Source organism: Oncorhynchus keta, chromosome 22 (genome assembly GCF_023373465.1).
Source record: "Oncorhynchus keta strain PuntledgeMale-10-30-2019 chromosome 22, Oket_V2, whole genome shotgun sequence".
NCBI classification, from domain to species: Eukaryota; Metazoa; Chordata; class Actinopteri; order Salmoniformes; family Salmonidae; genus Oncorhynchus; species Oncorhynchus keta.
The window spans coordinates 14,659,629-14,674,786 of record NC_068442.1 but is presented as its reverse complement, the minus strand read 5'-3'; the positions used below and the strand labels follow the sequence as shown (position 1 = coordinate 14,674,786).

At 42.2% G+C, this 15,158-nt stretch overlaps 1 protein-coding gene across 1 annotated transcript in view; it reads left to right on the top strand.

Moving 5' to 3' along the window:
• The first annotated feature begins 1,562 nt into the window (after positions 1–1,562).
• Positions 1,563–15,158, top strand: part of LOC118401100 (pleckstrin homology domain-containing family G member 7-like) — a 47,633-nt gene continuing 34,037 nt past the window's right edge. The window contains exons 1-6 of the mRNA XM_035798333.2: positions 1,563–1,988; positions 3,896–4,689; positions 6,164–6,183; positions 13,899–14,008; positions 14,471–14,511; positions 15,016–15,114. Coding sequence (XP_035654226.1) covers positions 4,054–4,689; positions 6,164–6,183; positions 13,899–14,008; positions 14,471–14,511; positions 15,016–15,114 — 906 coding nt within the window. The 5' untranslated portion in view covers positions 1,563–1,988; positions 3,896–4,053. The remainder of the gene's footprint in view (positions 1,989–3,895; positions 4,690–6,163; positions 6,184–13,898; positions 14,009–14,470; positions 14,512–15,015; positions 15,115–15,158) is intronic.

Below are 15,158 nucleotides of genomic sequence, written 5' to 3'. Positions count from 1 at the left end.
AGAAGCTGTTCAGGGTCCTGCTGGTTCCCGACTTTGTGTATTGGCACTGCTTGCGTGTGGTACCTGAGAAAAAAGTCTATGACTTGGGTGGCTGTTGTCAGACAATTTTTTGGGCCTTCCTCTGACACCGCCGGGTATAGAGGTACTGGAAGGCAGAGATTTCTGCCCCAGTGATGTACAGTCTGCACTACCCTCTGTAGCGCCTTGCAATCTATATTATTTATATTATATTTATATATATTATTGTAATTCAAGCATGTCAAACACCAAGCGGTTGTGTAGCCAGTAAAGATGCTCTCAGTGGTGCAGCTGTAGAACTTTTGACGATCTGAGAACCCATGCCAAACATTTTCAGCCTCCTGAGGGGGAAGAGGCGTTGTTGTGCCCTCTTCACAACTGTGTTGATGTGTGTGGACCATGATAGTTCCGTAGTGATGTGGACACTGAGGAACTTGAAGCTCTCGACCTGCTCCACAACACCCCTGTATATCCTGCTTGAGCATTCTAAATGTAACGAGTACTTTTAGGTGTCAGGGAAAATGTATGGAGTAAAAAGTACATTATTTTCTTTAGCAATCTAATGGAGTAAAAGTTGTCAAAAATATCAATATTAAAGTACAGATACCCCAAAAAATACTTAAGTAGTACTTTCACGTATTGTTACTTTTAGGAAACACTCTGTTAAAGTAATGAAATATCAAGAAAATAACGTTTTTTGGTCAAGTTTCTTAAAAGGGATTAGAATGTTACAAAGTCAATAAACTATCCCGCACCATTCCCAGAAAAGTGTCGAAATGTTGTATATTATTATTATATTATTGTATGCAAATAAACTATAGGAAAAACATGCTCTCAGCAAACTCTAAGAAAAATATGGTTCTCAGAACGTTATGTGCTAGCTGGGATGTGTGCGATAAACTATCTCTGATTTCTACACATAAAGAATTATACGGGATGGGAGGGACTTTTATCGGGTACGGACAGGAAAGTCCCGGGGTTATCGAACTGTTGCGGGATCAGGTGAAGACAATACGGGGGAAAAAATGACAAAACAAGTTGCGGACAAGAATGCATTTTCACTCCAGTGTCAACCGGTTTCCACTAGTTACCACAGCCACAAAGTAAAAATGGGGTAAATCGAAAAAATGTATGAAATTAAAAAAAATCGCTTGTTGGTCTTAATTTAGGGTTAGCCATAAGGTTAGTCGTGTGGTTCGGTTTAAAACACAGTATTAAAAGAGAAATAGTAGAAATAGGCCGGGTGTACGACTTTGTGGCTGTGGTAACTAGTTACTACCGTGTCATCTGCTTACATTGGGGAATGACAAGTGAGTGTGTTTGTTGTAGAAAATAAATAGGCATATGTTGACATTTTGGCTACAGAGGCAGTTGGTATGTTATGAATCATGAAAGTCGATTTTTTTTTGGGGGGGGGTAGTAGCCCTTTATTAAAAAAACATTGTTAAGCAACCCCCAAAGGTCTGTGCACGGCCTTACATGCACGTGATGTAGCGGATCCTCTCTTTGTTCACACACACATACCTTTACCTCAACGATGGATAAAACAAGACTAGTAGTAAAACATATGAACCGTCCTTTAGTTCCTCCCACTGATTACACCGTACATGTCACAATAGCACTGGGGACAAATCCACTGTCTGAACTAAACTTTCTCGTTGACTCATAACACTCATTCAAATGTCGTGTAGGAAACAATTGGACACGCACGCACGATATCTTTCCGAGGCATTACACAAATCTCTGAGCTTTGTCATGTGAAAAGGAACAGTATGAACAGTGGCCGAGACTAGTGCCAGGAGTTGCCTACACTTTTTTGTTTCATAGGGCGGTCTGATTGGCATGAACAACCCCGAGCGCAGCGCGACGGATGAGACATTGCGGAATAGAGAGGAGACACGACACACTGCCGGGAGTAAACACAGCTGAATTTGCTCTTCTTTAGTCGACACCTTTTACACTTTTGTCATGTGAGTAATTTGTTGTTATTTAGACTAACATTGGGTGATGGTAAATGTAGCCTAGATAATGTTTTTCTCACTGTAATCACCTCGTGGGTTTGCGGGGTTTCTCCATTGCAATCCGCACACTGCGACAACGCTAAAGTGCTAATAGGTCCTTATTTTTTATTGTTGGGAATTCTCATGTGTTTATGAAACAATCCTACCTGATTTGATTGAATAGCACTTTACATGGGTTGAAGTGGCCCAATGAAAACATCTAATTGGAGTATTGGAAAGTTGGATCAGGTGCATGGGGCTCTTGTGCCGTTCTTTGTTTCCCACGCGATAAACTGTCATTGCATTACTCTGAACTGATACGGTATTGCAGTGTAGTGCAGCTCCACTGTTGCACTGTATTCAATAATACAATATTTGGGTTGTTTTAAGTGAGCTTTAAACACCATAACTATCGACAATGACGAAGGTAAGACTACAGTTTTATTTTTTTACAGGCAACGATAGCTACAGATTGTTCGCCAAGATTTTTGGTATCCATTACTGGGCATTACAGGGTAGGTACTGTGTGGCGTAGCACAGTACATTTTCGAGCAACCATAATTTAGCGATAGTATATGTTCGGCCAAACATCTACACTATATATACAAAGGTATGTGGACACGCCTTCAAATGAGTGGATTCCGCTATTTCATCCACACCTTTGCTGACAGGTTTAAAATCGAGCACACCGCCATGCAATCTCCATAAACAGACATTGGCAGTTGAATGGCCCATACTGATGCGCTCAGTGACTTTCAACGTAGCACCACCATAGGATGCTACTTTTCCAAAAAGGAAGTTAGTCCCTGCTAGAGCTGCTCTGGTCAGCTGTGAGTGCTGTTATTTTGAAGTGGAAACGTCTACAACAACGGCTAATCCTCTTTCTCCGCCGGGTGCTGGAGCGTGTAAAAATAATCTGCCCTCTGTTGCAACACTCACAATGGAGTTCCAAACTGCCTCTGGAAGCAAGGTCAACACAAGAACTGTTAATCTGGAAATGTGTTCTCTGTAGTGATGAATCACGCTTCACCATTTGGCAATCCGACGTACAAATCTGGGTTTGGTGGATGCCAGGAGAATGTTACCTGCCCCAACACATAGGAGGAATAATGGCCTGGGGCTGTTTTTCATGGTTCGGGCTAGGCCCCTTAGTTCCATTGAAGGGAATTCTTAACGCTACAGCATACAATGACATTCTAGACGATTCTGTGCTTACAACTTTGTGGCAACAGTTTGGGGAAGGTCCTTTCCTGTTTCAGCATGACAATACCCCCATGCACAAAGCGAGGTCCATACAGAAATGGTTTGTCGAGATCGGTGTGGAAGAACTTGTATTGGCCTGCACAGAGCCCCGACCTCAATTCCATCGAACACTTCATCCCAAAGGTGTAACATCGATTGCTAGCCAGGCTTAATCGCCCAACCTCACTAATGCTTTTGTGAACGAATGGATGCAAGTCCCCGCAGCAATGTTTCAACATCTAGTAGAAAGACATCCTAGAAGAGTGTAGGCTCTTATAACAACAAAGAGGGGACCAACTCCATATTAATGCTCATGATTGAGATGTTTGGCCATGTCGTGTATCACATTATCATGGTGTACAATCTGTAGCTAAGGCGACAGTAATCTTGGAGCTTGTTAGAGGGCCTACTTTCTGTACCTTATGAACACCAACTGTAAGCTAACTTCCCCACCCTCTGTTGACAAAACATGTGCTAAGTATGCAGCTCACAAATCCATAATTTCAATGTTTCACAACGTGATCTGAACTCTGTACAAAAAAAGATTGACTTGACTGCATGCCCAGACTGCTTTGTATAATCCGTAGGCTCTTGTATTAGACCTACCTAATACAGATATTTTGTTTATTTCCCAGAAACGTGTCTGAAACGTAGTTGCTTGCTGATAAACTGCCAGTGGAATGCACCTGGATTATCTGACCCCAACACACCTGGTTAAAGACAAGTACCAACGGAAAACACCAACGGACAACCCTTTTTCTGACATTAGGCCTATAATGCCGTCTTGCTCAATATGTCTACTCTGAAACAGGTTCTAGTGCATGAGAATGGCCAGGACACAGAGAGAATTTTGGACTGGAGTTACATTGAGTGGCTAGAGAATGAGGCTGTGACGGGGGTGACCAATGTTGAGACGCAAACGGTCTTGAAACCCACTGACGAAAAGGAGACGCAGACCAGCAACCCGTTTATCATGCATATAGATTTGGCCAGAACGCACTCCAAACTAAAACACGCGTCGTTGGTCGAGGCCGACGGCTTGCTCACCCAGTTTGACCGACAGGCCCCGGCTCGCATTTCCACGTCCCCCACCTTGAGGAGGATGAGGAGCACGCGACGTCCGCAGGTGGACTTCCGGGACCCGGTGAGGATGGATAGCACACAAGAGGAGTCGGGTACGGAAGAGACACCATTCCTTTTGAGTCCCCTCTCGCCAGTACACAGGCACAAGTCTCCGTTAGCGGCCTGCCCCACTCCCGATGGCGAAAACCACCATGATAATCAGCCCAATTCATCTGCAGACCAGGGAAAAAGCAGATCGCATAGATCAAAGACTTTTAACAATGGTATCACTTGCACAAGACAAGAATCTCTGTCCGCACGTGGTGTGCAAAGATTTAGTAAAGACTTTGAATTTCCTGATGATCAGGTGAGTTAATGTTATAATCACAAATGATTCAGTTGAGCATGAATTGCGCCCATATGCCACACTGGCTTTATGAGTTTTTATCCGAGCCTTGTAAATCAGATGGCCAGTAGCTCCTCCACCACATTCCTCCTGGGTAGCAGCCCTCTCATTTTCCCTGGACTCCTATGGTGGCTGCTCACAATGCCAGCTTTTGACAGCAAATGAATCAGCAGATAAATGCACTGACAGCTCAGCGCAGCCCCACCACCCAGCAAGCCTCAATCTTTCTCACTCACTCACTCACTCACTCACTCACTCACTCACTCACTCACTCACTCACTCACTCAGACAGAGCTCCAAGGGGCCATGGGAAGGCAGTAAGGCTCCTCCACAAGCCTCCTATTCACCACCGTCAGCAGTCACCCAATAATGGGGGGGTCAGTGGTCAATAGAAAAATATAAGGGGGGAGTCTATTCATTCGGCTCCCGGCAGTCAACCTGGGCCATTCTCAATAGTCACGACATTCTCTGCAGATATTAGAGGGCTATTTGGGCTATTCTAATTCAAACGACCACATGAAAAAAAACACAGATTTAAAATGTTGAATTTGTTTGTGAGGGATATAGCCGTGTTATGGACCAGGAGCAGGAGCCATGTGTAATGTTGAGTTGTGTTATGTAGGACCAGGAGCCCTGTGTAATGTTGAGTTGTGTTATGTAGGACCAGGAGCCCTGTGTAATGTTGAGTTGTGTTATGTAGGACCAGGAGCCCTGTGTAATGTTGAGTTGTGTTATGTAGGACCAGGAGCCCTGTGTAATGTTGAGTTGTGTTATGTAGGACCAGGAGCCCTGTGTAATGTTGAGTTGTGTTATGTAGGACCAGGAGCCATGTGTAATGTTGAGTTGTGTTATGTAGGACCAGGAGCCATGTGTAATGTTGAGTTGTGTTATGTAGGACCAGGAGCCCTGTGTAATGTTGAGTTGTGTTATGTAGGACCAGGAGCCCTGTGTAATGTTGAGTTGTGTTATGTAGGACCAGGAGCCCTGTGTAATGTTGAGTTGTGTTATGTAGGACCAGGAGCCATGTGTAATGTTGAGTTGTGTTATGTAGGACCAGGAGCCCTGTGTAATGTTGAGTTGTGTTATGTAGGACCAGGAGCCCTGTGTAATGTTGAGTTGTGTTATGTACACTGCACCTTTCAAATCACACCCAAGGCTCTAATCATCATTGAGCTCCGAGGGCTGGTTTCCCAGACACCGATTAATCTTAGTCCTGGACTAAAAAGCATGTTCGATGGAGATTCTCTGTTGAATGTTCTTAATCCAAGACCATGGTTCATCTGTGTTCAAGAAACCAATCCTTAATGTTTAGATAGTGAACGATAGCACAGTACATCTGTTTGTGTTTACTCTTTCACATTAGTATCTGCTGTATAACAAGCCATGTTCAACATATAATTATCCTAACCGATGCTCTTTCGTCTCTATTTTACAGGACAAGGTTTGCCATAATAGGTAGGTGTGTTGCATGCTATTCCACAGAATAATTTGAATGTTATGTGTCCCCACTTGGCTTAGCCAAAAATACCTGCACTGTGGCTTGCAGTTACCACACGGCCTAGACATTATTTCATGGCAGGAAGGGAATTTGCCTACAACCGACTCGCTCTGAACTATGTCATACAGTTGGGAAACTGGGATCGTATTCATTAAGCACCAAACTGAGGGGGAAAAAACAGATTGTTTTCCATTGCAAAATGTTTTGCTTTGTTGTGCCCTAATGAACATGACCAAGCATGAAATGCATTCAACCACAGAAAACCCTTCTATTTGCTGGCCAACAGATTTTCTTGTTGAGTTTTCACTACATTTACCTTTGAACCTTTTTAATTGGCATTTTGTCAACAGACTCAAAGCAAATAAATTGTATTTGTCACATGCGTTGTAAACAACAGGTGTAGGGTAACAGGGAAATCCTTACTTACAGTCCCTTGCCAACAATGCAGAGAGAAAATATAAATCATAGTAACACAAGGAATAAATACACAATGAGCAACGCTAGCGTGGCTATATACACAGGGTACCGAGTCAATGTGCAGGGGTATGAGGTAATTGAGGTAGATATGTACTGGACATAGGGATAAAGTGACTAGGCAATAGGATAGATAATAAGCTGTAGCAGCAGTGTAGGTGATGACTCAAAAGAGTTAGCGCATAAAGGGTCAATCCAGATAGTCCTGGTAGCTATTGGTTAACTATTTAAGTAACTATTTAGCAGTCTTATGGCTTGGGGGTAGAAGCATTTTAGGGTCCTGTTGCTTCTAGACTTGGTCACCTAGAATACATTGAGAGAACGGGTTCAGAATATTAGGGATCAAAGAAGGCCATCTAAATAAATGCATATTTCTCTGTTTCAGCACTAACTGATAGATACTCAGATTTTTTTTTTAGTTTGTTTAGACAAAGTTTAGGGTGAGTAACAACTGGTTTGGAGAGCCTTTATGCACAAAAATGCAGTGGTTTGATTCATCCTGATTCAAGTTCAATCCATTAAATATTGGAAGGTGAAAAAGTATACAATAGTGGTTGAACAATAGGCTAGTCCAATAAATCTACCCTAATCCTCACTAATCACTGAACTGTAATGACAACGGTCCAGTCATCGTAAACTGTGCTCCAGGTTTAACCCGCTGTGTGTGGTCTGAATTCCACTAGGTCCCAAGTTATTGCACAACGTTAACCTAACATGATCCACTAATGCTAGCCAACCTTAGGAACAACTACACAGACATGAAAGAAAGGTAAACTGATGGAAATAATGTGAAATGTGAGCTACATATTAAAGGAAACAAACACTTAAGTGACAGTTAGAAATGCACAGTACCAGTCAAAAGTTTGGAGACACCTACTCATTCAAGGGTCTTTCTTAGTTTTTTACTGTTTTCTATATTGTAGAATAATAGTGAAGACATCAATACTATGAAATAACACATATGGAATCATGTAGTAACCAAAAAAGTGGTAAACAAATCCAAATATATTTTAAACTTTAGATTCTTCAAAGTAGCCACCCTTTGCCTTGATGACGACTTTGCACACTCTTGGCATTCTCTCAACCAGCTTCATGAGGTAGTCACCTGGAATGCATTTCAATTAACAGGTGTGCCTTGTTAAAAGTGAATTTGTGGAATTTCTTTCCTTCTTAATGCGTTTGAGCCAATCAGTTGTGTTGTGACAAGGCAGAGGTGGTATACAGAAGATAGCCCTATTTGGTAAAAGACCAAGTCCATATTAGGGCAAGAACAGCTTAAATAAGCAAAGAGAAATGACAGTCCATCATTACTTTAAGACATGAAGGTCAGTCAATCCGGAAAATGTCAATAACTTTGAAAGTTTCTTCAAGTGCAGTCGCAAAAACCATCAAGCGCTATGATGAAACTGGCTCTCATGAGGACCGCCACAGGAAAGGAAGACCCAGAGTTACCTCTGTTGCAAAGGATAAGTTCATTACAGTTAACTGCACCTCAGATTGCAGCCCAAATAAATGTTTTACTGAGTTCAAGTAACAGAAACGTCTCAACATCAACTGTTGAGAGGAGACTGTGTGAATCAAGCCTTCAAGGTCGAATTGCTGCAAAGAAACCACAATGGTCTCTGCATGTGTGGTTCCTACCATGAAGCATGGAGGAGGTGGTGTGGGGGTGCTTTGCTGGTTACACTGTCAGTAATTTATTTAGAATTCAAGGCACACTTTAACCGCATGGCTGCCACAGCATTCTGCAGCGAGACACCATCCCATCTGGTTTGTGCTTAGTGGGACTATCATTTTATTTGTACTTTTACAGGACAATGACCCAACACGCCTCCAAGCTGTGTAAGGGCTATTTGACCAAGAAGGGTAGTGTTGGAGTGCTGCATCAGTTGACCTGGCCTCCACAATCACCCGACCTCAACCCAATTGGGATGAGTTAGACCGCAGAGTGAAGGAAAAGCAGCCAACAAGGGCTCAGCATACGTGGGAACTCCTTCAAGACTGTTGGAAAAGCATTCTAAGTGAATCTGGTTGAGAGAATGCCAAGAGTGTGCAAAGCTGTCATCAAGACAAAGGGTGGCAACTTTGAAGAATCTCAAATATAAAATGTATTTTTTGTTTAACACTTTTTTGGTTATTACATGATTCAATATGTGTTATTTCATCGTTTTTATGTATTCACTATTATTATACAATGTAGAAAATAGTTTAACATTTTTTAAAAACTTGAATGCGTAGGTGTGTCAACTTTGGACTGGTACTGTATGTGGGTATTATTGACGGTGGCTCCCGATAGTTCTTATTTACAATTTGTATCATGTTAAATATGAGCCACTGAGGTAAGCCCGGGCATATAGTTAAAACATTATGAATAAACTCTGTAGGTTTGGCGGTACAGAAGCCTAAAGCTTGGGTCTCCAAATTTCAACCCCGCAAATTATGAGTTCATACAATTAAAATGTTGAATAGCGGCACAGCTATTTATAGCCTACTTTACTGTGGAAAAGAGGCTGCAACATGATAAGTTGATATGATTTTCTGTTTGGTTCCAAATAACTGTTATCATATACATTTTTAAATTACAGTGCATTGAGAACACTGTTATTTCTATCAGAAAAAAATAAGTAGATGCTTTTTCCACTTGCAACTTGCATAGACACCTTTCTTTGAGCTCCACCCCAAATGTGTAACTTGCTCGGGCAATTTCCCCTTGCTTAAGTTCATGGTCAGAATACATGTAGAGAGAGAAGTGCATAAAAAGGGAAAAAAGTACAATTTACTTGTGCATAACTGGTCTGAATTGCCCCCTTAGATACTTACCCAGAAAGACTCAAATCAAATTTTATTAATCACATATGCCAAATACAACCGGTGTAGTAGACCTTATAGTGAAATGCTTACTTATGAGCCACTAACCAAAAATGCAGTTTCCAAAGAGTCAATGTGTACAGAGTCTGTGTGGGGGCACCGGTTAGTTGAGGTAGGATGTACATGTAGGTAGAGTTATTAGTGACTTTATTAGTGACTTTGCATAGATGATAACAACAGTGAGTAGCAATGGTGTAAGGGGGGGGGGGGCAATGCAAATAGCCATTTGACTAGATGTTCAGCAGTCTTATGGCTTGGGGGTAGAAGCTGTTCAGAAGCTTCTTGGACCTAGACTTGGTGCTCCGGTACCGCTTGCCGCCTGGGATTAGAGGTCCTGGATGGCAGGAGGCTTAGCCCCAGTGATGTACTGGGCCTTTCGCACTACCCTCTGTAGTGCCTTGCGGTCGGAGGCCGAGCAGTTGCCATACCAGGCAGTGATGCAACCAGCCAGGATGCTCTCGATGGTGCAGCTGTAGAACCTTTTGAGGATCTGGGGACCCATGCCAAATATTTTCAGTCTCCTGAGGGGGAATAGGTTTTGTTGTGCCCCCTTCACAACTGTCTTGGTGTGCATGGAGCATGTTTGTTTGTTCGTGATGTGGACACTAAGGAACTTGAAGCTCTCAACCTGCAGCCCCGTCAATGAGAATGGGGGCGTGCTCGGCCCTCTTTTTCATGTAGTCTACAATCATCTCCTTTGTCTTGATCACGTTGAGGGAGAGGTTGTTGTCCTTGCACCACAATGCAAGGTGTCTGACCTCCCTATAGGCTCTCGTCATTGTCGGTGATCAGGGCTACCACTGTTGTGTTATCTGCAAATTGAATGATGGTTTTGGAGTCATGCTTGGCTGCAGTTATGAGTAAGCACGGAGTACAGGAGGGGACTGAGCACGCACCCCTGAGGGGCCCCTGTGTTGAGGATCAGCATGGCGGATGTGTTTATCTACCCTTATCACCTGGGGGCAGCCCGTCAGGAAGTCCAGAAACCAGTTGCAGAGGGAGGTGTTTAGTCCCAGGGTTCTTAGCTTAGTGATGAGCTTTGAGGTCACTATGGTGTTGAACGCTGAGCTGTAGTCAATGAATCGCATTCTCACGTAGGTGTTCCTTTTGTCCAGGTGGGGAAAGGGCAGTGTGGAGTGCAATAGAGATTGCATCATCTGCTGGGGTGGTATGCAAATTGGAGTGGATCTGCGGAGAGCATGATCGAACAGTCTTCTGGAACAGCTGATGCTCTCATGCATGTTTCAGTGTTTTTTTGCCTCGAAGCAGCTTAGTTCGTCTGGTAGGCTCGTGTCACTGGGCAGCTCTCGGCTGTGCTTCCCTTTGTACTCTGTAGTGGTTTGCAAGCCCTGCCACATCCGGCTCTGACGCTCGTCGGTGTAGTACAATTCAATCTTAGTCCTGTATTGGCGCTTTGCCTGTTTGATGGTTTGTCGGAGGGCATAGCAGGATTTCTTACAAGCTTCCGGGTTAGAGTCCCGCTCCTTGAAAGCGGCAGCTCTACCCTTTTAGCTCAGTGCGAATGCTACCTATAATCCATGGCTTCTGGTTGGGGTATGTATGTATGGTCACTGTGGGGACGACGTCATCGATGCACTTATTGATGAAGACAATGACTGATATGGTGTACTCCTCAATGCCATCGGTGGAATCCCGGAGCATTCCATTCTGTGCTAGCAAAACAATCCTGTAGCTTAGCATCTGCTTCATCTGACCACTTTTTTATTGATTTATTCACTGGTGTTTCCTGCTTAAATTTAGCTTGTAAGCAGGAATCAAGAGGATAGAATTATGGTCAGATTTGCCAAATGTAGTGCGAGGGAGAGCTTTGTATGCAAAGTTTTGGGTGGTCCAGAGTTTTCCTCCTGGTTGCACATTTAACATACTGATAGAAATTTGGTAAAACGGATTTACGTTTCCCTGCATTAAAGTCCCCGGCTACTAGGAGCGCCGCCTCTGGGTGAGGAATACAGCTCATTCAATGCTGTCTTAGTGCCAGACTGTGGTGGTATGTAAACAGCTATGAAAAATCTAGATTAAAACTCTCGGTAAGTAGTGTGGTCTACAGCTTATCATGAGATACTCTACCTCAGGCGAGCAATAGCTTGAGACTTCCTTAGATATCGTGCACCAGGTCTTACTTACAAAAATACATAGTCCGCCGTACCTTGTCTTAGCGGCGTCTGCCGCTGTTCTATCCTGCTGATACAGCGTATAACCAGCCAGCTGTATGTTGATAGTGTCGTCGTTCAGCCACGACTCCTTGAAGCATAATATATTACAGTTTTTAATGTCCCGTTGGTAGTTGAATCTTCCGCGTAACTCGTCGATTTTTATCCTCCAAGGACTGCACATTTGCTAGCAGAATGGAGGAAAGTGGGGTTTTATCTGATCGCCTACGAATTCTCAGAAGACAGCCCCCTCTTTCTCCGCCTCCCCTTCACGCAGATCACAGGGATCAGGGCCTGTTCCCGAGGAAGCAGTATATCCTTTGCGTCAGGCTTGTCAAACTCGTGAAAGGAAAAAAAGTATTCTGCTTGTTTGTGGTGAGTGGGGCGGCAGGGTAGCCTAGTGGTTAGAGCGTTGGACTTGTAACCGGAAGGTTGCAAGTTCAAATCCCCGAGCTGACAAGGTACAAATCTGTCGTTCTGCCCCTGAGCAGGCAGTTAGCCCACTGTTCCTAGGCCGTCATTGAAAATAAGAATTTGTTCTTAACCGACTTGCCTAGTAAAATAAAGGTTAAAAAAAAAAGTCCTGATGTCTCGCTTATTTTCGGTCATAAAAGACTGTAGCGGCAACATTATGTACAAAATAAGTAATACAAATGTTTTGCAAATAAACAAACAAGAAAGCACAATCGGCTGGGGGCACGTAAAACATCTGCCTTTTTCTCCAGCGCCATCTTACACTTACAGCTGTAATCCCTGCTAAATATGAGTCTAACATGTATTGACTCATGGGGTTGAATACTTATCTAATCAAGATATATTAGTGTTTAATTTTCCATTAATAGTAGTTGTTTTGTAGTCTTATCTTTTAGGTAAAACATGACACTTTCTACCATAAATTACATAACTAATGCATTAGATGTCAACAACACATCAATTCCTCAAAGGTGTAGTGCAGTTAAAGAGGAGTTTTTCCTTTAAAAAAAAAAAAAAAAATCCATCACAAAAAAAAGTTTAAATAACACTCTGAAATTGCAAAAATGATGATGATTCCCTTTTTGTGTATGAGCTGTGTAAAAAAAAAAATATATATTTTTTTTAATGAAGGCTGGATTTTCGGCCTGTTCAAGTGGGATGGAAATTTTGGCCCATGTCATGATGTCACAATATGACCAATGACTGTTCTTCTGGGTATGGGGGTGGGATCTAGACCATCCTATTTGCCAATCACGCCTATGTCAATATAGTAATATTTGTTTCCTATCGCCCACATGATCAGACTTAGCATTTAACAGACCCAAGGAGGCTCAGGGAAATATATTATAAAACATGTATTTTGGAGTAATTTTCATTAAAAAAACACGATGATTTATTAGACATACATTGATGATTTAAAAATACAATTACAAAGACTGCATGGGGGCTTTAATTGGCGGTCTTTAATTCATTAATTCGGCTTGATTCATGGTTAGATCCAATTATCTGAGAATATTCTGTCTGTTGACCCCATGTTGATAAATATACCTAATTTATTACACCGTTACTCATTGTCATTATTACTGGAGAATTTGCCAAGAAGACGGTTTAGCCAGAAATAACTGAATTCCTTTAGGCATTTCTACATTTTTCTACATTGTTGAAATACCATGTGTACTCACTGCAATGTGAACAAGCAAGCGAATAAGGAGTTTAGAAACAGCGGTATGATTTGCCTACATAATATGAGTGGATAGTGGGTGTAGTGGTAGTAGTCGTGGATATTGGTAGTGAATAGTAGGTGTAGAGGTAGTGATAGTGGGTGTAGTGGTAGTAAAGCACTTTTGTTACCCGAAGGTGCAAAAATAATAATAACAAGACAGAATATAAAACACAGCAAACAAAACTATATACCGGTATTGCCAGATCCGGAGGCATATAGTATGTCAAAATGAGGTATATCAGTGAGTAATGGCGTAATAAGAGTATGCCAGTGAGGTACAGCATAATACAGTTCTAATAATGACTGAGTAATGGTGTAATAAATGAGGTACATTTATCAACATAATGGGGGACACAGACAGAATATTCTAACTGTATTATGCTGTACCTCACTGACCTACTCTATTCCTCATGTATTACACCTCACTCACTCTGATAACCTGATCTCTTCCTGTTTCCACCAGACTGCAGGAGAGGAGGCGGAGTTCTGTGGTGGTCAGTCTACCCGGATTGGATGTTTCGCCTGGGGACCTGTTTGTGTCTAATGGGGTGGCGGACATACTGAACTTCTCAGGTTGACACTAAAGTTCCGTTTCTGCACTTTTTTGCAAGATGTTTGTCAACAGCTTGTTTTTGATTCCTTATAAGCCCAGGTTGTAGGCCAACAGTGATCAGTGTTATTTGTTATATTATTTTAGTTACCTACAAGGAGATCCTATTAAATTACTATTTAATATTAGGAATTAGTTAGAATTAGGGATTAGAATACTAATTCATATGTTTACCTAGCTATAACTTTAGTAACTGCATCAGAAGTTCACTTACCCAAATATATAAGTAACATTCCTTAACTATTTTCAGATTATTGCCACATTCAGGCAAAATGATAAGGCTGTTTACACTTAACTTGATTTCCTGTAAAATCCTATCTACATCCTGTGGATCACTTTTTTTCTTCATCACATTTTCGCAACAGAAGAACTATGAAGCCAGGCCTTTGTAGATAATGACAAAACCATGTTCTCCATTTCCACAGACACCAAGAAACCCAAGTGGCCTTTCTCCAGACGTGGCACGGTATGTGTGCTGCCTGTTTGTTCTCCCCCTGCTACTCGCCCTAGCTAGCGTGACCTGCCACCAGTCAGCCTAGTTGTTTGTGGTTTTGGTTGCTATTGCTTTGAATCTGTCAGTGTGCTCAGGAAGCTGCAATGAAATTTAGGATATTGTTCTCTGACCCACTTTTAATCAAAGCATATTAATGAATACATTTTCTTCCCCTTTGTTCTCATGTCCTTCTGAGATTTCATCATGTGTCAACAACACTGAGCCAAACCAATTCAATCCAAATCAATTCATATTGAAGGTGTTTGATCAGACTGATAGATAGATGGGAAAATATACAAACAAAACACTATTGGTGTGTACTGTCATTCACTGTTCCACCATGCACACATGCTTTTGTGTACAGACACACTCGTACACACACACATTCCCACTTAGACAGACACTCATACCTATTGTAAAGAATGAATTGATTGTTCAAGTAATGTTTAACATTTAACCTGTATTTGTTCCTCTCAGACTAAAGGGACGACTACACGCACTGCATCTGATATTGAGAAATATCTATTGAAGGAACAGATTCAAGACTGGAGGGACACAGACTTCCAGAAGTACAAGGTGAGGAAATCCCAATGAACACCAGAGCTGAAGAAGCCTTTTTT